This window comes from Tetrao urogallus (assembly GCF_951394365.1).
Source record: "Tetrao urogallus genome assembly, chromosome: 20".
NCBI classification, from domain to species: domain Eukaryota; kingdom Metazoa; phylum Chordata; class Aves; order Galliformes; family Phasianidae; genus Tetrao; species Tetrao urogallus.
The window spans coordinates 409537-435914 of record NC_136833.1 but is presented as its reverse complement, the minus strand read 5'-3'; the positions used below and the strand labels follow the sequence as shown (position 1 = coordinate 435914).

Sequence of the window (26378 nt, the reverse complement as noted above, 5' to 3'; positions counted from 1 at the left end):
CCGGATGCGGTCAAATCGATCCGCAGCGCGCACGGCACAGAGCAGGGGATGAGCTTGCATGTGGCTGCTGCAGAGATAATAGAGACCTCGTTACCATCATGTCACAGCTCTCCCTGCCTGGGGCCTCTTGGTTTTCAGTGTGGAGCAGCAGGCTTCCAGCCTTTTCATTGGGGTTTGTGCTTCTCTGCTGTCTTTCAGAAATGAGGCTTGGCTGAAGCAGAGGGATGTAATCTGCTCACTAATGAATGTATTAGCAGTGTGCCTGTTACCAAATGCTGGGAGCTGGGAAGCACGGGGTGCTGGGCATCCTCCCCAGCCCTGCTGTGCCTTGTGGTGCAGCTCTGTCTCCTGTACCAGCTGCTTCCTGCGTGGTGCTGGGGCTGTTGGGGTGACAAGCTGACCTCACTTGGATCTAGACCAGAGCTTCACAGGTGTCTGGCCACCTCTTTGGGAACTTGGGGTGGCCGCACCGGGACATCTTGTGCAGCAGCTCCTGGTGAGAACCCCACATGCTGTCCCTTGGGTCGATGCTTAGGTTTCCATGGGGAAGTTTGCTCAGATTCGTGTCTGCTTTGGCAGCGGTGTGAGGGAAGCTGCTTCGGCCCTGGGGTGATGGCGCCTGCAGTGCAGTGCTGTGGGAGTGAAACAGGGCGAGGGGTGAGCTGTGCCGGGGATCGCTGCGAGCTGAGGTGTGCTCTGCCCACCTGGGGACAGCTCTGTCCTTAGGGAGTCCTGCTGAGCCCCACAGGTATCCGGGGGCCGCTGCTGCTCCTTGCCTGTCCCTGGGGCCGGGCAGTCAGCTGGGCGCTGCGTGCTGGACGTGGCACGGCGCAGAGGGTGCTTGCAGTGACGCGGCTGGGACAGATGGTGCCATTATGGAGCCCGCAGTGACTTTGTGGGAGTGACATGTGCCCTCCCCGCCATCAGGCTCCATCCGTGTAATTTCCTCTTCCCAGCCGGGCTCTTGTGTCGCTTTCCCTGCACACAGCAGGGCGGCACCGCTCAGTGCCTGCCCTAAATAACAGCACGCTGTGGGAGGGGATGACAGAAAGGAGCATAGGGGGACCTTATGACCTCTGGTGCTGTTCGGGGTCGCACCAGCACAAGGAAGACAGAAGAGGTGCTCGCTGCATGTGCTCAGCTGCAGATCTCCTAACAAAATGTCCCCTGCCCTGTGCAGGACTGGGGGGCACCAGGCGGCCGCTGGTGGGCGCGGGGTTTCCCGGCTGTGCTGCAGTGCCGTCTGTCTTAATTAGCGGCAGACGGTTGATGCTGAAAACGAAGCACAGCGCAAATGAAGTGGGATTTGTGGTCACGTGTAAAGCAAAATGCAAACGTGGATCCCAGAGCATTTTGCTGGCTTTGGGAGATGATGCTGTAACTTCTCCCGTGCTGCACTGCTGGGCTGGCTTCTGGAGTCTTCTTCATCATCCCGGGGCTTGCCGTGTGGCGCCATGGGTAATTCAGACCAGTGGGGGAGGAGGAGGGCAGATGGTGAATTCTGGGCTTCCAGAAACCAAATTGTGGGTGGGCTGAGCTTGGGAGGAACCTCTGGAAGCTTTGGTCCCGCTCTGCCACCCAGGGTGGGTTGCCCCACACCATGTCCAGATGGCTTTTAAGCATTTCCAAGGAGGGAAATCTGTGGCCTCTCCGGGCGGCCTGTGCCGGTGCTTGGTCACACACACAGCATTCATCGTGTTCTGAGAAACCTCCTGTATTCCAGTGCCTCTCATTCTGGCCCTGGGTGCCGCTGACAAGAGCCTGGCTGTGTTCTCTTTGCACCTTCCCTTCAGGTACTGACAGACACTGATGAGATCCCTCTGCGTCTCCTCCAGCCTAAGCAGCCCCAGCTCTCCACCTCTCCCCATAACATGATGTTCCGGACCCTGAATTATCCTTGCAGCCCTTCACGGGTCTCTCCCCAGTGGCTCCAGGACTCTCTTGTGCCAAGGATGGAGATCTGGATCCAGGACCCCCATGTTGAGCAGAGGGGAAGGGTGACCTCCCTTGGCTGGTGGGCACTGCTTGGTCTGATGCAGCCCAGGATGCCATCAGCCTTCCTTCTGGGAGGGCACATCACTGCCTCACGGTCAGCTGCGGGCCAGCTGAGCACCTCTCCTCATTGCCTGCTCTGTCCTTTGGAGGGGGATGTTACCATCAAGGCACCCCAGCATGCAGGGTTCCTAGAAGGGGTTTGTGATAATCTCTGTGGCAGTGCTGTGTAGGCACTTGCTTACCTACAGGTGCTGGAGGTGACTGTACTTAACTTTAAAAACTCCCATTTTGTTGATCCTGTGATCCCTCCATCACATGGTCTCATCCCTCCTGCACAGGGCTGCTGGTTACTCCTCCCTGCAGTTCTTAGTGCCTTCCTTATGAAGTCAGGCATTGCATCCTCCTGGCAAAAAGTGTCTTTTCCTTGGTTTGCCAGGTGGGTCCCATCTCTCTGAGTGGATTCTCATCCTCGTCACAGAACATCAAACCCTGCTGCCAACAGCAGATCTGCAGCCCAGCATTGAATCATGCTCTGCACGTACCCTGCTCCACACAGACAGGGCTGGGGACAACATCTGGTCTTTGCCCCACAGCTCTGTCATCCTTTCTGATGCTGGACACCCTTCTTTGTGCCCACGGATGGGTCTGGGCAGCAGTACTGCTCTTTGTACCCATTGGGGGCAGTCTGTCACTTGCACCTTAGTGCTCTTGGATATCTTTGGATACTGCTTTCATGGCTACCAAAGCAAATGGTGCCATGAGCAGTGGCTAGAATAGAAAGCTGGGGTCTGCTCTAGAGGGCTCCACCCAACCCAGCCATCCTAAGTTGAAGAAACAGTTTTCAAATGGAAAAAGCTGGCTGTCACCTGGCATATTTCAGCGTGAGAGGAATTCTGTAGATCCCTGCTGTCTGTATCGGCCAGCTGTGTGCATGTGTGAATGGAGTGCAGGGCAGTGAGCTGCTGCGTGGCAGCGTGCAATGTGTGTGGCAATAATTAGATGAACAAAGACAGTCCTCACTGCTAAATCTTCCCCATACCTCTTGCTGCTTCAGACAGAGTATGAAGAAACTTTTCTACCCCATTACTTTTCCATTTCCCTCTGTCATCTATCTTCTTTGGATGATGTCTTTTAAATGCCTCCATATACAGAGGACATGAAGACTGTCATTTTTCTTCCCGCTGCGAGTTTGTGTTCCCCGCCTTGCTGGGACACGAGGTGACGGTGACACACACGTGTTACTGCAGAGAGGGACTCCCCCCCTCCTTTACCTGCTGAGCTTTTTCCAGTTTGGATGTATTTTCTGTTCTGTCCCACCTTTCCCACGCTCTGTAACATGCGCCCTGTTGTCCCATTCCTGTTGTTGCAGAGCTGAGGGCAGCTCAGCGAGCACATGCAGTTCTCCCATCAGGTGTATGTGGCTGTCGTGAGCCTCCTACACTCGCCACAGCAGGCTGAGGGCTGGCACGGCCTGCTGCACAGTGATGCTTGTCGTGTCTTTATTGCTGGAGCCGGATGCCATCTGCTCTCTGGAGCTGCCCATGGTGCAGCAGTGCTGTCCCAGCTGCTGGGAGCTGCTGAGGGAAGGGGCAAGCGGTGGTGCGCCAAGGGGAGCTCCTGGGTGGGTCTGTCTGTTTGCAAAGAACTCGTTGATCCTTCTCTCTGTCTTTTGCAGGCGAAGGACAGTGATGACGATGACGAAGTCACCGTCAGTGTGGACAGGGACCGCTTCATGGACGAGTTCTTTGAACAGGTGAGAGCTCTCGTCTGTGATGCGGGTTCCCAGGTGGGCGGTCCAGTTGGGGTTGGATGTCCTGCCCTGACTGATGCTGCTCTGCTGCTGCTCGGCTTCCAGGTCCCCGGGCTTCACCGAGCGCTGAATAGCGGCTGCCACGCAGGTCTTCCCTGACCCCAGGGCTGCTCCTGTAGAAAGCAGCGGGGCGACTGAGCCAGCTGACTGCTCAGTGGGAGCATGGGAGGCTGTGGACACAGGCTGCCACGTAGGAGGCTTTCTTGCTGCAGCATGCATGCCATCAGAGCAGACAGGCTCTAACGTGTCTCCTGAAGGCACCTCTGCAGAGTAGCACTTTCTGCATGGGACTGATTTAATTTTGTGCCTCTCGTTACCAAACAAGAGGCTGTCTTATGGCATGTGGGTGGCAGTGAGATATGCACGCGGTTTTTAGCCTACCCTTAGCATGGCATGTGTGTAGGGGGTGTAGAAATGTATCTGTGCAGGCAATGGAGTGTGGAATGAAAAATCTGACATGCGGTTGAATGAAGATGAGCAAAGCGATGGTGTGAGTTGAAGAAGACAGAGCTGAGTGTGTGCAGGCAGAGGGCACAAGTAGAGGTTCCCAGTCTCGAGGTTGCTGGCTTGCTTCCTCATTTCCTTGAGGTGCAGGGAAGATGCCAGCATGGAGAAACCTCATCTCATTTGGCCTTGCTGCCACCACGAGTGAGGGACAAAGAGGAGTCCTCAGCCCTTGGAGCAGAGGCTGGGGTCTGAGCCAGAGCTGGGCAGTGCTGGTACAACCGGAGCCACTGCTTCATGTCAGAGCTGTGGAGTCTGGAAATTCATAGATCTGATGCTCATTTAAACAGGTCTCCAGTGTTTCTCAGTTTATCACAAGGCATGCAGGGCCCAGAGCTTATACTGCTTTGCTCTGACTGCAGAGCTGGTTGCTGTGATATGGAAAGCTTGATTTCATGGCAGCCCTGCAGTGTGAGAATTCACTGCAAAACGCTGGCCCAGGAAGACCTTTGTTAAAGGTCAGATGTGCCAAGGATGCCTTTCAGTAGCTTCTCACGGTAGTCTTGTGTTCTTTTCTGTCGCCACAGGTGGAAGAAATACGAGGGTTCATCGATAAAATCTCAGAGAACGTGGAGGAAGTGAAGAGGAAGCATAGTGCCATTCTTGCTTCACCCAACCCTGATGAGAGTGAGTGGGCCGGGAGCTGCTCATGTCCCTGCTGGCCGTGGGGCTGCTCCTAGGCTGGGCAGATGGGTGGAAGTCTCCTTGTCCTCAGGCAGTGGTTGCTGGAAAGCTCCATTCCTGAGGTGGCTGATGGTTGTGGGGGTCTCACATGGGAGGGCAGTGCAGCTCCACCATGCTGCTCTCTCACTTCCTCAAAAGCCTGTGGGAGAGAACATGAAAACAAATTGAGATAAAGAGAGGGAGATCACTAACAGCTACCGTTGCGGGCAATACAGGCCCAGCATGAGGGAGGCTAATGTGATTTATTGCCTGTTACGCACAGTGACAGTGCTGTCACTGACTACCACTTGTCCTCCCCCTGCCTTCGCCTCCCTTCCCCTCTGAACAGCACAGCGGAGCGGTGCTGTGCTCAGCCCCTATTGTTCTGTCTCTGCTGCTCCCCCGCTGCCTCTGCTCCACGTGGGCTCCTTCACATCTGCACGGGGAGATCTGCTCTGCCTGGTGCCCGTGGGCTGCATGGGGACAGCCTGCTCCTCACCCTGCTGGGGGCCAGGAACCTTGCTTTGTGAACCCAGTACAGTGGTCCATGTGAGAGAAGGATGAGACCTACGCAGAAAAGAGAAAGGAAAGACTCCTGCTGGCTTTCTGACCTTGAGAGAGAGAGGGTGAGGTTTCAGAGAGGCTGGTGGAGAATTCCTGAAGGACAGGGCAGCATAGAGGCTGAAAATAGCAGTGGCAGTTTTGAGGCTGGGTGGCTTGCTTTCTTGCTCTGTCCAGTCCAAGTGCTTGTTCAGCACCTCCGTTTGTATCTGTTACACCAACTGCAGGCAGAACAGGCACAGCCCGTGCTGACTCGGCATCAGGAGCCAACGGTACAGCCCTGTGAGCCTCCAGGTGTGCACTGTCCCCACCGTCCTTCAGGATGTCTCATTGCTGACTTGAAGCTGTCCCAGGTGCAGGCTGTGCCCTGGCTGCCAGCTGAGGCGCTGGGGCAGTCACTGGAGGTATTGATGAGGGCAGCTGGTGTTCTCAGCATGGGGACTTTCCAGTTGCAGAGAGGAGCACCATGTCTCAGGCTGCTGTTTGCTGTTCTCTAGGCTCAGTTGCTCCGTGCTTGCAGTGTAGGATTTAGCAGTGTTTCTGTTTGGGTGTTGTTAGGAAGGAGCTGTTGCTGCTTTGCTTCCCGCTGCCGGGCACACACAGCATGCAGCAGCCTGCTCAGTGCTGAGCCACCGCTCCAGCTGCAAAGGGCACTCATGGCCTCGAAGTATGATCTATTTAAAAGTCTGAGATCTGTAGCGAACGAGATACTGTGACATTGGTATGACTTCTAGAAGCAGGAACATTGGGAGTGCTTCTGGTTTTGTTTTACAGAATTACCTTGTCTTGGTGTTGCAGAAAATTCAGCTTATGATGCCAGAAACCATTTGGGCATCGCAGAGGAGCCTCTGCATTGTTAAGTAATCCATGTTTTGTAACACTGTCGCACATGGAGAAGGTGCAGTGGGGTTGGCCAGGTGCTCAGTGGTAGGTAGCAAACCAAGAGGCAGCGGCAGATCAAAAAGAGCTGGAGCTCAGCCCTGCATTTTGGTTGGTATTTTAGGAGTTGAACCCTCGGGAGCATTGCCTCAGTGCTTCAGCGTCTTGTAAGACCTCCATTGCAAAGGTGGGGGGAAGTGATTCCTCTGAGTTTCAGAAAAAAAAGGATACAGACTTGTAATTGCTGTCTGGAGGCAGCTGTGCTGCTGGTGGTGCTGCCTGGCTCGGTGTGTGGTTTAGCTCCTGCACGAGGAGGTGCGGAGCAGCACAGGGAAGCACATGCTGGAGCTGCGCAGCCTTGGGGCAGGGCTTCGGAAGTGGGAGCAGAGCGGGGCTGTTAAACTGGGAAACAGATCAGCAGTGGTTAGAGATGCTGCTGGAGCACCAAGAGGATGGATGGATGGATGGATGCACAGTGGCTGAGTTGTTCTCAGGGCATCTAACAGAGGAGAGGCTTTGCAGGAACAGTCCTGCCGGAGCCTGCCTTGTGGATGGCCGTGCTCAGGCAGGCACAGGTACTGCCCCTGTGAAGTGGAGGGGTCAGGGCTCAGTGTGACACCAGCTGTGCCTGCCTGCGTGGTGCCAGGCTGCACTCGTGTCATCGCACTCCTCTCCTCCCTCCCCTGGTCTCTTCTGGCTGCACAGACTGTTCTCGGATCTGTGTGCCGCTGCCGCCTGTGCTTATTTTGGTGCCCTGTGGGTGGGCATCTGCCTCACTTTGCCATCGTGCCAGTGAGGTGGGGGGACAGCAGCACCTTCCTGCTGAGCAGCTCTGCGCCTGCTGCAGCTCCACCTGCAGGCGTGGGCACTGGGGCTGTGTGCCTGCACAGAGGGGCTGCTGCTGCTCCTCTGGGTCGAATAAATTCCTGCTAGATCTGTTCTTAAAATCCTTCCTGGTAAGCTGCTGCGTCTGCTGCCCCTCGTGGTGCTTGAAGCAGGCCATTAGCCTGTGGTGCTTGGGCTGGGCTGGTTCCCAGAAGGGGTGGCTTTGAATGTTAAGACACCTCTCGGAGAGGGATTAAATGATGTTTTGCTGGAGCTGTCGGGAGGGACTTCTGTGCCATTCATCTTCTCGGCACACAGCTTTCCTCCCCGCTTCCATGCCCGTGGTTCCTTGGTGCTGAGTTATATAAGAGATGCTGTTTGGTGAATGAGTTGCCTCCGGGAATATAAATCTTCAATCTGAAGTCGTGTCTTTCAGCCTGTCAGCTCAGCCCCTCTCTGCAGGCTTCAGAAGACCCAACAGATATCTCAAACCTCGCAGTGGGTCCCTTATTGCTCTGCAGTGAGGCAGAATTTCCTCTGGTGCAGCTCCCAGGTCTTTGCACAGCTTTGTGCTGCAGGAGGTGCGAGTTATCTGGGGAGAGGTCTCATGTTCCTAACAGAACATCTGATGGCAGAGAGCTATTCCAGGTGGTCGAGGAGGCAAATCGTAGCTGCTGGGCTGTGTGTGACATGTGGAAGCAAAGCTGTCTGCTGCTAAGAAGGCGATTTTGGGTCATCTCAATGCTCAGCGCTGGCCGTGCGCTGAGCCTCTGAGGGGTCCGTGTGCTTTCACTGGCGGTAACCTTGCTGCTCGCCAGGTCCTTTGGCAGTGTGTTACAGCTGGCAGCCTGCTCTCCAAGCATTGGGGCAGAGCACAGGCGCAGCCCAGCGTTGTGCCACGCCGTGAGCGCCCGCCATGTGCTGAGGATGGACAGGGCTGTGCCCAGGGCTGCTCCTGGCTCGCTGCATCACGCCTCTGTCTCACACCGAGATGCTTTCCATCACCTTTTGTGCATTCCTGTGTTTCTCCAACTCCAGCTTGAAGTAGTTTTGTTTCTTGTCCCAGTAATTCCTGTTGAAGGGCCGCTCCAGGACTTAACCTCCAGTGGTCAGGATGCATCTTCTCATTTCCAGCCTGAGTCTATTTATGATCAATTTAAATACCGACGTCATTGCAAGAACAAATATATTTAGCTTAAATAGCTCTTTGCCCTTCTGGCTTCATCCTGTCGGTTCCATGCAGCAGTCTGTTCATTCTGGGAGGACTTTACACAATCTCTGCCCTTCCCCATCCCCTGCCTCCTGCCCCCCCCAATGGCTGGGGGCTGCTCTTGCCCCGTGGAGCTGTTTGCCGTAGCAGAGCTGTATCCCTGTTTTACCTGGATGTCCGTGCGCTCAGCCCTCAGCTCCTGCAGCTTTCTGTGGTGTGCCAGTTTCCCCTTTCCCCATGCAGCTGTGCTTTGCTTCTGTCCCAGTGGTGTGCCATGTGCTGGACCAGCTCAGATTCTCCTTCAGCATGCAGCCCCTTACATGCCCAGGTTTGTGGTCTCCGTTTTCTGCTCCATCATCCTGAGTGCTGCTGGGTGATCTGCCACACTGAGTGAACGCAGAGTAAATAGCAATTAACTGCAGTCTGATTCATTGGCAACATAAAAAAAAGAAACAAAAACAACAACAACAAAAAACAAACAACCAACAAACCAAAACCAATTGTCTGCTCTGTGATTATTTTGGGCTTAATTTAGACCAAACAGTGGTCCTTTTGGAAGATGTGTGTGTGGCCTTTGCAGAGCTGCCCCTGGGTGGGTCTGCATCCCACAGCGTGCCGTGCCGTGGGTTGGGATGGGATGGCAGCAGGTGATCCCTCCAGCAGACAGCATCCAGACGCAGCAGCACACGCTCAGCAGCTGTACCTCGGCTTTCTCTCACTAAATCTCCTTTGTCTTGGTGTTGACAGACAGGGATAATCCGTTATTTGCCAAAATGAGTTTAGTGAGGCTGAGATGAGCAAGCTGTAAATCCTGTTACCGGGGATTACGTGGGCACTGCTGCACATTGCAGGGCTGGGGGCCCTGAGCTTTCCAGGCACGCCGAGAGCAGGAATACAGGCTGTGGCCACAGCTGGGACAGCAGGATGGGGCTGGGGACCCTGCGGTCACCCACAGCCTGCAGGGGGTTACAAGAACTGGCTTTGCAGAGCTATAACTGTGTGCATCCTGTACTGTGGGACGATGGATTGGAAACAGCTGGTGGGGATTTACTGATGAAAACCCATCTGGGATGGGGTGGCTGGAGAAATAGCTGCTGTGTTTCAGATGAGAAGGAGTTGTGGATTGAAGTGGAAATTTCAGGCAAGTGGTGTAGGAGGGAGCAGGGTGATGGAGAAGGACATCGGAGTGCTGAAGGGGTTGGAAAGCGTGGAGAAACCCTAGGAATTCTCATATCGCCATTTAGAGCAATTTTCTTCTGATGCACCGGCAGCAAGAAAGGTTCCATCCCTTGCAATAACTGGGAGAAGCGCTCCGTTTCTGTGCATGGCGTGGGGGAAAGCCGGGTGACGCGTCGGTGGGAGCCCAACCTGAACTGTTCGGTGATCCGGCAGCTCCCAAGCAGTGTAAGGAGGCTCCCAGCTCCCCTCCCTCCGGGTGACGGCACGGACGGCGCAATCCATGCGGCGTCGGCCAGGAGCGACTCCCGTTGCCCCCTGCTCCCCCCCGGCGCTCTGCCCCCGGGCCGCTCCTGACCCCGCTGCGCGCGGCGGCTGCGCTGCGCCCGGACGTTCGGGGGGGGGGGCGGAGAGCGCGGGGCCGCGGGGCGATGCGAGTAGAACGATGAGCACAGACAGAATGTGTGCTCTCGGCTCGGAGAGGAACGTTTGATTCGGTGCTCAGAAATCGTACGCAGAAGGGTGGCCTAAAACTACGGCGTGGTAAAGAAATAAATTATTTTTAGAGGAAGACTTGGAAAATAATCCTGTTTGTTTACCGGAAAGCTGCTAATACTGCGCTGAAGTGTATCTGCTTGAATTGCTGCAGTGTTGCGATGTTGTTCCAAATCTTTCAGCGCTCGGTTTTGGGAGAAAATATTCACGCAGAAAATACCTCCCCGACCTCCCTTCCTCCTCCCCAGATGCCGTTCGTTTGTTGCCTTCCGTCGCCGCCCACCCGCAGCACGTCGCTCCCGCCTACGGTCCCAGCGCGGCGCTGCTTTGCTCCCGCTGCTGCCGTGACTGCGGCCGGGGCTGCTGCCCGGCGGAGGGGCGGCTGCTCTGCAGTCGCACGGCGGCACTCGGGAGCGCCGAGCACCGGGAGGGCGGATAATTGCCGCAGGGGACGTTCTGCCCGCTTGCTGTTAGCTGGGAGCCCTGCGGAGCTGCGCTCTGGCAGCGACCGGCCCCGGTTTGCCTCACGCTGCCTCTGCTGAGCTCCGCAGTGCCGCTGGGCGCCCTGCCCGTGTCACAAGGCACGCGGGTGACCACGCAGGTGTTCATCGACCTGAGCAGGGTGTGCAGGCTGCTAGGAGAGCGAGAGGGAGCATCTCTCTCCTTCCTCTCTGCCCTGGCCTCGGAGCGGCGGTGGCTGCCCACAAAGACACTGCAGGTGGTTTTGCAGTGTGTGTCTCTGGGCTCTGCCCCACTGCCTCTCTTGGCGCTGAGGGTGCTGGAAATCCAAGCTGCCAAGTTTGCTTAGAGTCGGCTTATTCTGTTGCAGCTCCTTGAAATCTGCTTCTGACCACAGAAGACAAAGAGGAGGTATGAGCAGGAGCTCGTTGCAGCTTCTCAGCACATAAATCACGTGGTGAGAGCTGCAGGCGTGCCGTGCTGTGCAGCTGCAAAGTGCAGCAGGGGCATCGTCTGTCTGGGTGTTTGGGGTTCACCTAAAACTCCAGAGGGCTCAGGTAGGGGTGAGCTTTGTAAAAGCTCGACCTGCTTGGGATTAGCAGTGAGTTTGCAGCTTGCTCACTAAGGTGCAGGCCTTGGTTAGCAGCCTCCCTTCATTTGCCCTGGTGTGCCTTTAATTCCCAGCACGTGGCACGGCTCGGCAGCCGTGTGCGCTGCGTTCCGCCCCGCCGCCTCCGGGTGCAGATCCCCTCACTGTCCCCCAGCCAGAGCTCTGCAGCGGTGTCATTTCGCATCAGTGGTGACAAAGCAGCTGTGCTGCAGGCTGTCCTGCCTGTGGGAGCATCTCCTGGGCCATGAGCTCAGCCCTGCGCCCGTGCCGGCTGGTGGCCGTGGGGCAGAGTCCCACCGTGTAAGAAGCCAGTCCCCTCCTGCTGGTAAGCTCCCCTCGTGTACCTGCAGGCTGCCGTGAGGTTTCCCCTTGTGCTCATCCCTTTTCCTTCACCCAGGTCATAGTTTGCTTGGTTGTGTTTTCTGTTGTCTTGAGGGAGGTGCTTTGACCTAACCCTATTGCCAACACTTGGACTTGTTGAGGTTTTTCATCCCAGTGCCCCAATCCTTCCCTTGGTGCCTGTGGGTACTGGATTACTGGGCTCTATGTCTGCTCACTCTCCTGAGCAGGCTTGTGGTGCTTCTGATTCAGTGGGGACTTAGGGTATGTCATCGGTTCTTATGCACAGAATCACACAATTAGAGGCTGAAAAAGACCTCTAAGATCATCCAGTCCAGCTGTCCACCTACTGGCCATATTGCCCGCTGAGCACATCGCTCAGTTCCACAAGGTGTTTCCTTGAACCCCTCTGTAGATGGTGATGCACCACCTGCCTGGCAGCCTGTGCCCCAGTAGCGCTGGTTGCGTCACAAGAGATGGCAGTTGCATTTGGGATGGCAGCTGTTGGGGGGATGCAGAAACTGTCACTTATCCTGGATGTCATGGTGCGTAGGGCTTGGCTGTGGGGTCATTTGGGATCTTGTCTTCGAGCAGCTGCAGAAAGCTGGGCATGCTGTGGAACTGCTGGGGGTGATGGCGAGGTGACATCCCACCTTTCTCACCTGTTTTCCATCTCTCTGCTCAGCTGGTGGATTTCTGCCAGAATGGAGCTTACAGCAGCTGTAATGATCACAATGGTGATCAGTAGCTGATCTGCTTCAGTCTCCCTTTGCTCCAACAGCTCCAAAAGGAGTGGTCTGTGCTCTGGACAAGCAGGTGGTGTAGGTGCAGGGAGTAGGGCTGAGCCCCACGTGGCAGCTATGTAACGCCCAGTGCACATGGGCAGGGACCCCAAATCACAGCCCTGTGTGGGCTTGTGGGAAACAAAGGATGTGGGGGAACAAAGCCTCCTAAAAATGCCAGTCCGAATTCTGCATGTAATAATAAGCAAATGAAGCTGGATGGTGTGTGGAAAGGCTGCACTTGTGTGGGAGCAAGATGTTTCTGGACGTGAGTGCACAGAATGTGACAGACCCTGAACATCAGAGCAGTGCGGAGGGGCCGGGAGATGTTGGGCACAGGGTTATCTGGGGACTTCTCATCCACCCAGGAAACCCGATGAGTTGAGCTTCAGACTAAGCAGAAAGAGAATTCCTTTGGCAAAATAAAATGCAAATAGCAATGGATTGGAAAAGCAGTGGGGAATGTGCACAGCTGACAGATGCTGATGCGGTTACTTTATATGAGAAGCAAAGAGGGGATGAGCTGCATGGCTGCAGCAGAAACAGCAGGAAGGAGAGGATTTGGGGCTGCAGGTACGTGCTGAAAGCCAGCAGCTTGCTGCCCATTGTAGCTGGTAGCCCTGCAGCAAGGTGCACGTGTCCTGTGCCAGCATCCGTGCGCAGGGTCTGTAACAGCAGAGTCTACACATGCTACCTGAAATGTCAGCATCAATTTGCCAGTACGTTTGATTTAAAAAAATAAAATAGCGTGCATTTGCTAGGAAAATGGGGGAGAAAGTATTGTCATTTGAAGCAGGATGGCTGCAGCTGCACAGCACTGGGATCTAAGGTGCACTGAGCAGAGCACAGAGTGTATGCCCCCCAAGCTCCCACCTCGGTGGCTGTGCTCCCCTAGAGCCCCCAGCTGTCCTGTCTGTCTGAGAGTCTGGGGCTGCTGCAGAGAATCGCCTTCCGAAGGCAGGCAGCATCAATCTCGAGCTGTTCTGAACGTCAGCGTTGCCTGCTTTGAGCGTCTTGCAGTCTGGTGGTATTGTTAATGAGCTTCCAGGCCCCACAGAGGTGGAGCAGAACTGCATTTCCCTAATTGAGTTATCAGATTAGTAGCAAAAATGCAAATGAAAGAGCTGCGTTGGATACAAGGGAAAAGAGTCAAAACTAAGCCCCGTGGTGTGGTGGTTAATCAGCAAGGGAGGGTGAGGGAAGGAGATGCAGAGCAGCTGGGATGCGGCTGCTGATTTCAGGCCGGCTGTCCCCTGGCAGATCTTCCTTCTTAATTAGACGAAGCTGTAGATGATAGATGCATTTATTGAGTCATTTCGTGAGTGCACCCTGCTGGTAAAAAATCTCACAAAGGGTTAAATGTGATTAATCAGCACTGAGGTACACAATTAGTCAACTGGTGTGGACTCCAGCAGGTCAGAACTTGGCTGCACATGGGGTGGATGCAGAGCTGAGGAACAGCTCAGGCACTGACTGCTTATTACTGCCTGCAGTTCCTCCTGAGCCACTGAGTTGTGCATCTCTAACACAAGGAGTGGTCCCTCCTTTGATGGCTCAGATGTCAGAAGAAGGAGGGCTGGCATTTCAAAGGGCACCTGACTCTCAGTGTCCTCCTGTGCTGGAGGGCTGCTTGGTTTGTGCTGAGCTTGGAAGGAGCAGTGCCATCCCTGCTCCACTTCTTTGCATCCCACTCTGTTCTTTGATGGAAGACAACCTGGAAGCACGCCATGGTGGTTGGCAGCCTGAGGTCCTGGGGTCCTTCAACCTGAGCTGTCCTATGACTCTCATCTCCAGGTGTTTGGAGCCACCTGAGTGCCATGTTTGCTGTAGAAGCATAACCCGTGATGAGTTTTTGAAGAATGCAGTGTGTGACTCATGCATCCATCGCATGTGCAGCCCAAGTCGGAAATTAGGGCAGTTTTATGCAAGACATGTTAAAATGCTCTTAAAATGCTACAGCTATAAGGAGTGCCTTATTCTTGGCATCCATCTGGATTCTTGCAAAGGCTGTGCTTGGAGTGGGTAACAGCACCATGTATGGATTCCGTATCTCACTGTGACCAAAAGGAATCCGGAGCTCCCAATCTGGGAGTTAATTCTGTGCCTTGAGAGTGCTGCGAGGGCTTAGAATAGCTTGGAATAGCTGGTACTGCTGCAGGAGGCAGCCGGGCAGGAAAACGACATGGAGAACATGAGCAGAACCTCATCTCCCTTATTTTCCTCTGGGCTTTAGGGACGTTCTGCTTAACTGTTTGCACGTCCCACCATGTGACTACAGTGAGCCCAGGTGGCAAATGCCACTCCATCTTCTCTTGCTGCATGAAGCTGCATTCAGCCCAAGTGAGCTCAGTGCGGCTCAGATGCTCCTGTTGGTGTGGGAGCAGTGAATTCACTGATATTCATTGCTGCTTGTTGAATGCTGATGGAAACCAACCGGTGGGTGTGAGCACAGAGAGGGGTGCGTGGTGTGTGCTGCAATGGGACACCAGCAGCGGATCTGCTCCGCTGGTGCAGGTTTTGATGGGCATAGCATTCAGGCTCCTGTTCATCCATGGTGAAAATGCACAGCTAACTGTGGTGACTGTGCTGAAAAATACTGTTTGTAGCTGGGAATTTGCTCTATCAAGCAGAGTTACAGTGCTCGTTGCATTGGTTGTAATTTCCATGGAAATAAATAGGAGGCATTACTTTTGGAGCAACCTAAATGGTGTTCCACTTCACTCGTTGTGGCTCAGGCAAGCCAGAAGGTTGGGCAGCCGTATTTAATTAGTTATTAAAACTTCGCATGCTCCTTATTATGTCTAGTAGGATGTGCAGTAATTAATGATAAGAGGAAGTCTGTTTGTCCCAGATACTGCGTGTGCCAGAAAGGGAGCTGCTCTATTGCTGGCACTTGTGTCTGTAATCACTGTGGAAAGGCAGAACCAACAGCAGCGGTTGCTGCTCCAAACAGCGTTGTGCTGGGAAACCTTTTGCCAAACGTTGCTCAGGTTCACCCGTGCCAGGCTGGCTGTGCGTGGTGCTGCGGGGCCGGCGGTGCCGCTCCTGCTCTCGCTGCTGCAGCCTGGCTGAGTGCAGTGCTGCACAGCCCTGCTAAGTTCCTGGTGCTGGGGTGCGCCGGCAGCGTGGGGAGGTGAGGAGCAGTGAGACTGAGGTTGGCAAGGACGTGTGAAGGTCAGCGGCCCAACCTCCTGCTCACAGTGAGCCTCCTGGTGTCGTGTTTGAACATCTCCAGTAATAGAGTTGTGGCATTTCTGGGTCACCTCCCGATAAAAAACAGTTCTTTACAGAGCCACGGGGCGGCTGAGGTTGGCGGGGAGCTCTGCTCCACCTTAGAAGGCAGTGGGAGGTCAGAGCCAGGAGTGGGACCCGTCCATCATTCCTTCCTGATCTGATCCCCCAGCTGGGGCTGTGTTCCTGTTGCTGCATGGTAATTAGCAGCGCTCTCCTCGTTGCCTCACCTTTGTTGCAAATGTTTTTATTCAAATCTGGTTTGGGAAGAAGGACCCGTAGCTGAGCTACCTTGCCATATGCAGGTGTCTTTGCTCTTGCTTGGTGGTTCGATTTTTAAGGGATTTTTATGCTTGCACACAAACGATGAGAGAGGTAGCACTGTTTGGCCAGGCGAGATGCTGGTGCTGGGGTGGGAAGGCTGGCGGGGCAGAGCCTGCTGCTGTGTGCAGCCATTAGCGAGGAATGAGCAGCGCTGTGAGTGGGGAAGGCAAATCTTGGCAAAGAGAAACGCAGAGCATGGAGTGGCAGCAGAGGGAGAGCTGCAGTGTGGGGAGAAGGAGAGGCTGGGGAAGCCGTAATTAAGGGAGACAGACTGCAGCTCCAGGAGGAGCCCAGCACAGCACTCAGTGCTGCTGGCGGTGTCTGTGGGTGTGAAGGAGCAGATGAGCCGTGCTGGGGAGGAGGCACAAGCTGAGTTAACGGAAACATTAACTATGCAGAAGCTGAGAAGGTCAGATGAGCGCTGGTAGCTGGACCTGCATCCATCCAGTTTGCCCCATCACTTCCGCACAGATCAAATGTGTCCTCAGACAATTGGGCTTTTTTCCCTTCCTCCCACCGTTCCCAGAACGGACTCTTATTTCAGGCAGAGTTACCGCTCCCTTCCCTGAGCAAAGAGGGGTCAGGTTTGGAGCTGTGGGTTTACTGTGGAGCTGCTGCGTTGCTGCACAGGTTTGTGGTCTTTGTGGCCCTTTCGCTTTTGGGGTTCCCCATTCTCCTCTCCCTGGTGCTCCTTGGGCGGCAGGGCTGCAGCCCTCACTTTGCTGGGGGCAAGCATGTGTTCCATTAACATTACTTCAGCTCCACTGGAGGTGAAAACCCTCTGCCCCCCCGAGGATGACTGCTGGCCATGTCCCCTCTTGGAGGCTCTCAGAGGTGGCAATGGTGACATTGTGTCAGAGCCGGGAAGCACAGAGCAGGGCTGTGGTCTGACGAATTACTGAGCACCAGGGAGGCAGGGGCTGGTGACACGGCAGTGACGCTGGCAGTGACACAGCATGGGGAGGAGTGGGGTGAGCGTGCTGGGCAGCACGTCTCTGTGCTGGGGAGGAGGGAGGGCCGGCAGTGCTGAGCTGCTGGGCAGCAGGGGGACCAGGGGGAGGTGGTGGTCACCGTGCAGCCTTCATGCTGGGAGCTGCAGGGTGGGAAGAACAGAGAGAAGAGCAGGGATGGACGTAACCTCACTGTGCTGCTGCCACCCCTCCTCGCTCAGTGCTCAGCTTCTGTGGCGTGGGTGACTCCAAATGAGGAAGGAATCCAGCGCCTGGAGCTGGGGAGAGCTGGCTGTACTGCGGTGTGTCCCAGGCACGGCAGGCAGTGTGGGGGTCCTGCAGCCCAGCGCTGTCCTCACGGCACATCCCAGCGGAAAGGTGCTGCAGTCAGTGCCGAGCCCTGTGAGGTGCAGCCTTTTCCCCGTTCTGCCATTTCCCATTGCTTTCTTACTGCCATTTAGTGATGCTCAGTGTCCGGGGCTGCTCCTGACAAGTAGTGCCTGTTTCTCTCCGCTGATTAAATGCGTTATCATTGTTGCTCGTGTGCTGCTGCCTATTGAAGCATACCACTGCGCAGTGCAGCCCGTGTTCCCATGTGTACAGTGCTGCCAGAGCCATGTCTTGTCCCCAGCCTCGTGCCCGTGGGAGGGGGATGGGGCACAGCTCCCTGGACTTGTCTGGCCGTAGCGTGCTCAAAGCTGTGTGCTGTGAGACCCAGCAGAGCAGCAGGTCGCAGCGGCTGCTGGGTCTGGCCAGGTATGGCACCAGCAGGTCTTGTGCAAGTGGCAGCGGTCAGATGGGCACCGTGTGTCTGTGCAGCTGCTGTTCAGAATGGGGGGAGCAGTGGCAGAGGATCTGCAGCCCTGCTGAGTGGCCATGACCCCTTGTCTGTGCCAGGGCTGTGGGCGAGTGTTCAGAAATACAAAGCAGTCCACTTTTTTTCTGAGAATAATGGCTGGATTGGTCAGAAGAGATGTCTGAGCTCTGCAGCAGGTGCCTTTTGGTACTGCATTTCATATCTGCTTCTATAAGAGAGTCACAGGCTCTTGAAGAGCTCTCCTGCAGCTGAAACTCCGGGTGCTCAAACTTGCTCAAGTAGTTTTTTCCCACCAGCACCAGGAGAAGGTTTTTCCAGTGATAGGTGGCATTTGCTCTTTCTCATGGGGAGCCTCCAGCAGGATGAAATGCCGTGGGTTCAGTGCAGGTGGTCACGACTAGATGACTTACATCACACACACAGGGAATAAATTTGAAGCACACTGCAGGTCCTCCGCACATTCTTTTCTTACTGCTTTTCAATAACTCCTACTTGGGGAGATTTTCTTACCGCTGTCTCTGCTTATCCCTGCCTGGCTGAGGAGGAGGAGAACGCATTCTCCTGGTGCTGCAGGGGCACAGGGCAGTGAAGCAGCCTGAAGGATGGCCGGCCTGCCTGAAGTGCCCTGCAGCGGGAGCAGATAACGATCGGCGGTTCCAGCACATTAATCAATGACAATAGTAGAACAATGCAGAAGGGATGGAAATGTAAAGGAAATGCCTTTTTTGAGTGCTTGGGAAAAGTGATTTACTTTATGATGATTGAATTCTTGCATTGCAAGAAGAGTTTGGATGGTTCTTAAGCAGCAGACCCCCAAAATAGACCACACTGGATCCAGTCTACCTGGAGGCATCAATAGGGAAGCTTGCAAAGAGCTGAGTAAGGTGGTTTGTCTGCCCTTAGTGTTGATTTCCACTAAGATCCAAATACCTGAGAGGCTTTGGGAGCTCAGAAGGTGGCACAGCATCCACTTTTGGAAAAAGAAGGGGAAGGAGCTGAGTTCTTATTGACTGATTAACTTGACATTGCTTCTGGCAGAATAATGGACTCCTTGAAGTGGAATTCGATCAATAGAGAATTAAGGGAGGATAATACAATTCGTGCAGTTCCGCAAGGCGTTGGTAAGTGGGTCTGATCAGCTCCACACGGTGCTGAGTGCCCTGCAGGCAGGGAGGAGCTCGCAGCCTCCCACTGGGGGGACTTGGGCTCGTGGGATGTCATGTTCGCAGCCCATGGGAGCAGCCAGTCAGAGCTGTTGGTTGTCCCAAATCTTGCAGTTTTCATTGGGTGCCCCGTGAGGAGGCGGCTCCTGCGTGGGCTGGGATGAGTGGATGCCAGCTGCCCGCAGCTTGGCTGCTTTAAGCCGTGCTATAGAAGGGTCTCACTGCTAGGAAAGCAGAACTAAGCTCGCTGGTTTGCACTGTAACTCGGGATGTGTAATTATTGCTTTTGCCTTTGAGTAATTGGAAAGAAAATCAAATCCCGCCACTTCCTCCCAGAAGGAGGAAAGGCACCAAGGCACTGGGCTGTCTGTCTGTCTCCTCCACCTTTCGCACAGGTTGGTCATAAAATCAAATTGCTTCTTGCATGCAAAGTTCAGCCCCATTGTTGGGTGCTGCTGGGATGTAACCAGCAGGCAGGCAACAGCTGCTGGCGGAGCTGATGGACGGCGCTCAGGCTGCAGGCTCTGCCCAGCACCAGCTGCACTTCATCCAGAGCTCTCACTGCAGGACAGGACGGGCGGTGGTCAGGGTGATACCTTCAGCCCCAGGGGATCTGTAAGAGCTTTCCTGCGCACATCATCTCTCTTCTGCTCCCATGTAGAGGCGTGGGGACATTTTGCGCTGACATCGAATCGTGGCAGTGATGACATGATGGTAGTTGCCTGTCATAGTGGGATGGGAAGTCTGCTGCCTGCTGATGTTGAGTGTCAGCGCCCAGGCCAGGCTGTAGCAGCAGCCCACATGGGAGTGTTCAGTGGGTTGTTTCATCCCCTCCCCTGTCAAATAGGGGGTACTTCCAGGAGCTCAGGAATCAGCAAGGAAGCGGAATAGGAGGGAATATATTTCCCTGCTGCCAGGGAGCCATGCATTGCTGGAGCTTCCATTGCCAGCCTGGGCTGGGTGGCAGGAGGCGGATGCCCTCTGCAGATCAGTGCCTGGCTTGCTGTCAGACCCTGGTTTTATGGGTCTTGTTGCCCTACTGTTTTTTAATGTTTTGAGAAACATTAAAGTTAAAATAAAACTTAAAATAATTCTTGTTACTTGTATACATTAACTATATCTTTTATGAAGGCTGCTTCGAAAGTAATGCCTCCCATTTTATGGTGTCAGCCCACAATGTCAGATGTTGGCGGCACAGCAGTAGGGGTTGAACCTTCTCACCAGTGCCCCATTTTGTGCTGCTGCTGTGTGACAGCTGGCAGGAGACGGGCAGTCTGACAGAACGGTGTCAGACACAGAAGGGTGGATGGAGCGAAGTGTGTCATTGAACTTCTCCATGCAGAATGAATGTCTCCAGTGACATTCATTGATGCTCGTTGCATGCTGATGGAGACCAACCAGTGCATGTGAGCACAGTGAAGGATGGGTGGTGCATATCAGCAGTGGGTCAGCTCCACTGGTGCAGCTTTGTGCCAGCACAGCTTGCAGGCTCTTGCTCCTTGCTGCTGAAAATACATAGCTAATGGTGGTGACTGTTGAAAACTAGTGTTTTGTAGCTGAGAATTTTCTCTATCAAATAGTGTTATTGTGCTCATTTTATCGGTTGTAGTTTCCATGGAAATAAATAGGAGGCATTACTTTTGGAGCATCCTGCATATACGGGTTCCTCTTCACTATTTGCAGCCCAGGAAGCCAAAAGGTTGGGCATCTGTTCCCTATCCTTTCAGCATCTATCATCACCTTCGCAATGGCAGTTTTTCCCACCTGCAGTTGGGATGACCCACGTCCCACTTTGCTCCGTCTCTGCTTGTGATGCCCTCCGCACCTCCCAACAGCATCTCCCTCCTGCTCTCTCCCCATTCCCACTGTGCAGCCGGATGTGGCCGTGGAGTCCTCTTTGCTTTCCTGCTTCCATGTGAACAGACACAGCTCCCAGCTCTCCTCATGTTCATGGCAGCCTGGCTGAAGGTACTCGCAGATGCTCCTTTCCTTGTCTTCCCAGCCCCTCCGAAGCTCCTAGCACTGAGTTGAAATGTGTACAAGTGTCAGTAGGATGTGACCTTCCCCCAGCACATCATCATGGTTTTCTAATTCTGCCTGTGACTGCCAGCTGGAAGCATACAGCATCGCAGCTACAACAGCCATCGAAATGACTCAGTTAATGTGCCTAGAGACTATTCAACAGAGTTCTATTCAGTGAAGTAAGTCCTGATCTCATCAAAATCAAGAAGGAGTGTTAGGATGGCAGCATTGCTGAGAAGTCACATTGGAATGGCGGGTGGTTTGTGCTGTATTGGGATGCGGGTTGCTGTGTTGTGCAGCTGGGCATAGAAGCCAGAGCTGGCTGCCACTGAGCCATCTGAGCTCCCCGTGCCGTGCTTTGATGGGCGGCAGGCCTGGCCTCTGCCACCGGCACCTTGGTTCCTGGGAATGCAGATGGAGGGGCGCCGCTCTGATCGGGTTTGCCAAGCACTGGTGGTGGTGTGGAGGTGCTGCAGTGCAGGGAGAAGTCCTGCAAGGTATCTAGAGATGTTCTAATGATGGCACTGTTGTTAGTGGTGAGCTTGGAGCCTTACTGCCTAACTTTGCTGCTTGCACGTGGGAAAGAGGATAGATAGCCGTGTGCCAAACCTTGTCTGTGAGTCAGGGCTCGCAGCTGATTTACTGCTCTGAAGTGTGTCGTACACTTTGGTTTCCTTCTCTCTGTAGCCAAGTCAATACCCCTGGCAGCCCAGGAGGATTACTGCTAGAAAGCTTTTGCAATCCTTGGGAGAAGGCGTTGGTGACGGCGGGGACTCACTGCGGGGCTCCGGGCGCTCAGCAGGGCTCTGCTCCCAGCAGGAGCCCGCAGCTGCTGGTACTGTGCTCTGGGTCTGCATGTGAGCACATAGGGATGTGAAGGAATACAAGGAGGAAGGAACTTGCTTGCCTGTTTTTGTTTGCACCTCCTGTGCCCCTGCACACTGCAGTGTGAGGGCTGCGTTACACAGCCCTGCTACTGTGCTCCCCAGAGCCATTTCTGAGATATGGGACATGGGACTGGGGGTGTTCTCTGGCCTTGTGCTGCTGCAGCCTCTATGTTTTTTGCCAAAAGCAGTGAGTGTGCACAAAGTGGCTGCTAATTGGATGGTGTCAGAGGTGCTGTGGCCATGTGGCAAGAGGAGCCAGGGCACAGCTGGGCTGAGTCCTAGTGCTCAGCAGGGGGGGAGCAAGCTGAGGAGCAGCAGGCTGTCCACCGGGGAGATGTGTCCTGAAGAAGGCTGCCCAGCCAGGCAGGGCTGTAGGGAAGTCAGCCCGCACTGCGGCACTTGATGTGCAGAAGGGCTTTGATGTACAGCAGTCGTTTTCTCTCCGCTGTGGGAAGCAGCGCTGCCAGCAGTGTGTTTGTCTTTCAGCAGGAAGGAGCAGTGCTGCCTGCTCCTGCCCCACACACTGTGGGACGGGTGAGCAGATCTGAGCAGTGTCCACAGCACACTCATGTTTGCTCTTTCTTTCTCTGCAGAAACAAAGGAGGAGCTGGAAGAGCTCATGTCAGACATCAAAAAGACAGCGAACAAAGTGCGCTCCAAGCTAAAGAGTGAGTACACACTGGTGCTGCTGCTGCAAGGCACTGGGGGGGGTCTGGTGATGTCCCTGAGGCCGGCACTTCTCTCTGATCCCTGTTGTGCTGTGGCAGTCACTTTCCCCAGTTCTGGTGTGAGCCCATCACAGAATGGCCCAGGTTGGAAGAGATCTCAAGGATCATGAAGCTCCAACCCCTCCACCACAGGCAGGGCCACCAATCTCCACATTTAACACCGGACCGGGCTGCCCAGAGCCCCATCCCACCTGGTCTTGAATGCCTCCAGGGACAGCCCTGCAGAGGCAGCCCTGAACCCCCTGGCCTTGGGCACCTGCTGTGCTGGGCAGTGACTGGGCAGAGCACAGTCTCACCTGGAATATCGGATGTGCTCTCAGTTTTCTCTTGCTATCCAAGTGATTTTTCCACCTCCAGTTCTCTCAGCACCCTCAGGTGGGTCCCATTCGGCCCCACAGATGTGCTGCAGCCCAGGTTAGAGCAGCAGCTTGCTCGCTCTTTCCTCCTGAATCGTGGGCATTTACTTTGCTCCCACCCCTGTGTTCCAGCTCAAGGACTCAGTACCCTGAGGATAAGCAGTCTGTTAAAGACAGAAGTAGAGAGGGGTTTGAGAATCTCAGACTTTTCCTCATCCTGATAATGCTCCCTGCTGCATCCAGTTAAGGATAGACATTCTCCTTGTCCTCCTCTTGCTGTTACAATATTCATAGAAACATTTTTTATTATCTATAACAACACTGACCAGATGAAGTTCTTGCTGCACTTCTGCCTTTCTGCTTTTCCCTCTGCATACCCTGTGCACATCCTTGCACTCTTCCCAGGTTGCCTGACCCTTCTTCCAAAGGTCATAAACTCTCTTTTTCTCCTGGAGTCTCAACAATTGTTCCCTGTTCCAGGCCAGTCTTCTTCCCCGCTGGCCCATCTGAAGGCACACAGGCACCTGTGCCGTTAGGATTTCCTCCTTGAACAATGTCTGGCTTTGCTGGGCCCCTCTGCCCTTCATGGCTGACTCCCATGGGATTCTTCCAGCCAACATTCTAAGCAGGTCAGCTTTGCTGACCCTCCTGACTTCACCAAGTGCAGAGAGCTCCAACATTTCATGGTCATTCTGTCCAGGACAGCTTCCAGGCACCACATGCACTGGTGACGCCCGACCTCACACTGGGAGAACAGCTAAGCGTGGATTCTTCCTCTTGTGAACGTGTAACCAACTATACAAATCACAGGTTTTCAGGCTTCTGTGCAAAAAAAAAGTCCTTTCCCAGACCTGTTGCATTTTGTGGGTTTGTTTGTTTGTTTTTAAAGGAGCCCAAAGAATGGCAGGGCAGGCTGTGGTTCCCCTTCCACAAAAGACACATCAGTGCAGTGTCTCCCTGTCGGTCCTTGTGCCTTGTCCCACTCCACCTTGTGGCCGGTGTGATCATTGGAAGGGAACGGTCAGGAATGATCAGAAACACCATCTGCTCACAGCGGATCGACTCCTTTAGGAGAGAGATTGCTCATGCAGTGGCTAGTTCTGATTACTGGCTTCTTGGGAAAATGTGACTTTATTAATTATTGTAAATGTACAGTGTTTGCCAATACCGTTCCTTGGGAACAGGGAACGACTGATGACAAATGCTGAAGAAGGCCGACTGCTGATGAAATGGCAGGGAAATGCTGGCAGGAGCTTTCTTCCACGGTTTTTAGCAAAATGAAAAGGACAACCCAGTGCGGTGCTGCCGGGCCAGCCCTGTGCAGCTGCCATTCCTAGGGTCCCAGGAGAAGTCTCAAGCTTTGATGTTTTGCAGGGTGTTTCAGCTCTGGGTTCACTCCTCTGTGGGCAGGCAGCCAGCCTGTGCTCCTTTTTGTTTGGATACGGGAAAGCTCCAAGATCAGAGCCAAGCATTGCATCCATTTCTAAAGTCTCTTTGGCAAACAATCTCTTTTTCTTCTCTGACCAGCCTGAAATAATCCGTGTTTTTCTACCCTGACCAGGTATTGAGCAGAGTATCGAACAAGAGGAAGGACTTAACAGGTCATCTGCCGACCTGAGGATAAGGAAAACTCAGGTGAGTCTCTGCCCTGGCCAGTGTTCTCATGGCTTTTTGGGGGAATGGGGCAAAGTTGTTCCATAAGAAATGAGTGTGTTATGTGACATTAACAAGCTAAATTGGGTTTTGTTAATGAGACTCAGGTGTTAAGGCTGTACCTTTTCCTCCAGGCATGGCCCATGGCTGCTCAGTTTTGACAGATGTGTGCTGCTCTCATTTCTGGTCTTGTCAAGGGAGATGGAGTGTGTTGGCTTTATGAGAGATGGGGGCTGAGGGACATGGGGTTCTGTGGGTCCAGCAACACACACTGGTAACCGGGAGTCACTGATCCTGCTTTGAGCTTGATGTTGGGCTGCATGACCTAGTGAAGTCCCTTCTTGGGCTGAAATATCGTATAATTCTGAGTACATCCCCTCCCACCACCTCAGAAAGAAATAGTGTCAAGAAATGTCATGTACCTCAACTTCAGTGCTGCTTTTTGCACTGTCTCCCACAACATCCTTATAATGAAGCTCAGGAAGTGTGGAGGTGTTCCAGAGCCATGGAGATGTGGCACTGAGGGACGTGTTCAGTGGGCATGGTGGGAACTAGATGATCACAGAATCACAGAATGGCCTGGGTCGGAAGGGACCTCAGGGATCACGAAGCTCCAACCCCCTGCCACACACAGGGCCACCAACCTCCACATTTCATACCAGCCCAGGCTGCACAGGGCCCCATCCAGCCTGGCCTTGGACACCTCCAGGGATGGACAGGGCATCCACAGCCTCTCTGGGCAGCTCACCACTCTCTCTGTAAAGCACTTCCCCCTGAAATCTAAATTTCCCCTCCCTCAACTTCAAACCATTTCCCCTTGTCCTGTTATCTACCCTTTCAAAGAGCTGACTCCCCTCCTGTTTGCAGGCTCCCTTTAGGTACTGCAGGCTGCAATGGGGTCACCCCGCAGCCTTCTTTTCTCCAGGCTGAACACCTTAATGATTCTGTGGTTCTGTGATTTACTGCCTCACAGCTTAGTGATGCTGCACCGTCTCTGTTGTGGGTTGGCCAACCTACCAGTGGGCCTTCAACGAGGACACACCTTGCAGAATGGGGCCATTGCTCTGGCAATGCTTCTTTGGCCTTTGCTTCTCCTTTTCTTCAGGGCAGGCTCTGGTGCTTTGTCCTCAGTGAACGCACTGGCAGATGTGAACAAAAACAAGGCATCTCAGAGCAGACAAATGAGGCCTTGTTCTGCAGCAAAGGTCTTGTTTTAGCATGCCATTAAACTGATAATGCAAATAAGAGCTGCCAGCATTGTTCTTCAGTGCCCGTGAGTGGGGGGATGCAGGCAACTTCATTCTCATGGGGGTTTTTCCCACAGCTATAGCTTACCAGGAATCTTATTTTCTCAAAACACTTTGCGGGGAAGCCAGAGGAATTTGACTGTTTTTATTCCTTTTCAGCATGGAAAGCCTTTTGCACAGTCTGCTCCCCTGTGCTGCAGTCAGACCCTAATCAATACCCCAGTGACATTAGTAAATCTCTGCAGAGGCTGCTGCCAGCATGGCGTTCTGCATGATCCAAACCCCACACAGGTGGAGGGAGGCTGAGCCTGAGGCGGTGGGCAAGCAATGCTGTGCAGAATGAATGCAAGAGAAATGCTTCAGATGTGTCTCAGGAGCAAGCAGGAATGCCAAGTGCTGGGCCATGCTTTTAGCAGGACACAGCAAAGCTGAAGCAAAGCACAGTGCAGAGTGTGCAGCAAAGCAGGATGGCAGCAAGCCCCTCTGTGTGTCCTCTCTTCTCTCCTGCTTGTAGGAGTCGTGGCACAGCTCTGCTGAGGCTGCAGAGTCCTAGGGACCATCCCCAGAGGTCATTTTCAGGCAAAGGAACAGCAGCAGAGCTAGGACCTCTGAGCTGCCATCTCTCTTCATTCCTTAGTAGGGACAGAGGAAATTTGGGCCACCTCTTACCTCTTCTTGCTCTTCTGAGTCCT

General features: G+C 54.1%; 1 protein-coding gene across 1 annotated transcript in view; it reads left to right on the top strand.

The window, feature by feature from the left end:
• STX1A (syntaxin 1A) overlaps positions 1 to 26378 on the top strand; it is a gene marked incomplete at both ends in the record, with an annotated part of 44936 nt that overhangs the window by 6000 nt on the left and 12558 nt on the right. Inside the window, 4 exons of the mRNA XM_079545169.1 lie at positions 3671 to 3748; positions 4837 to 4936; positions 22296 to 22370; positions 24348 to 24421. Of these exons, the coding sequence (XP_079401295.1) occupies positions 3671 to 3748; positions 4837 to 4936; positions 22296 to 22370; positions 24348 to 24421 (327 nt within the window). The remainder of the gene's footprint in view (positions 1 to 3670; positions 3749 to 4836; positions 4937 to 22295; positions 22371 to 24347; positions 24422 to 26378) is intronic.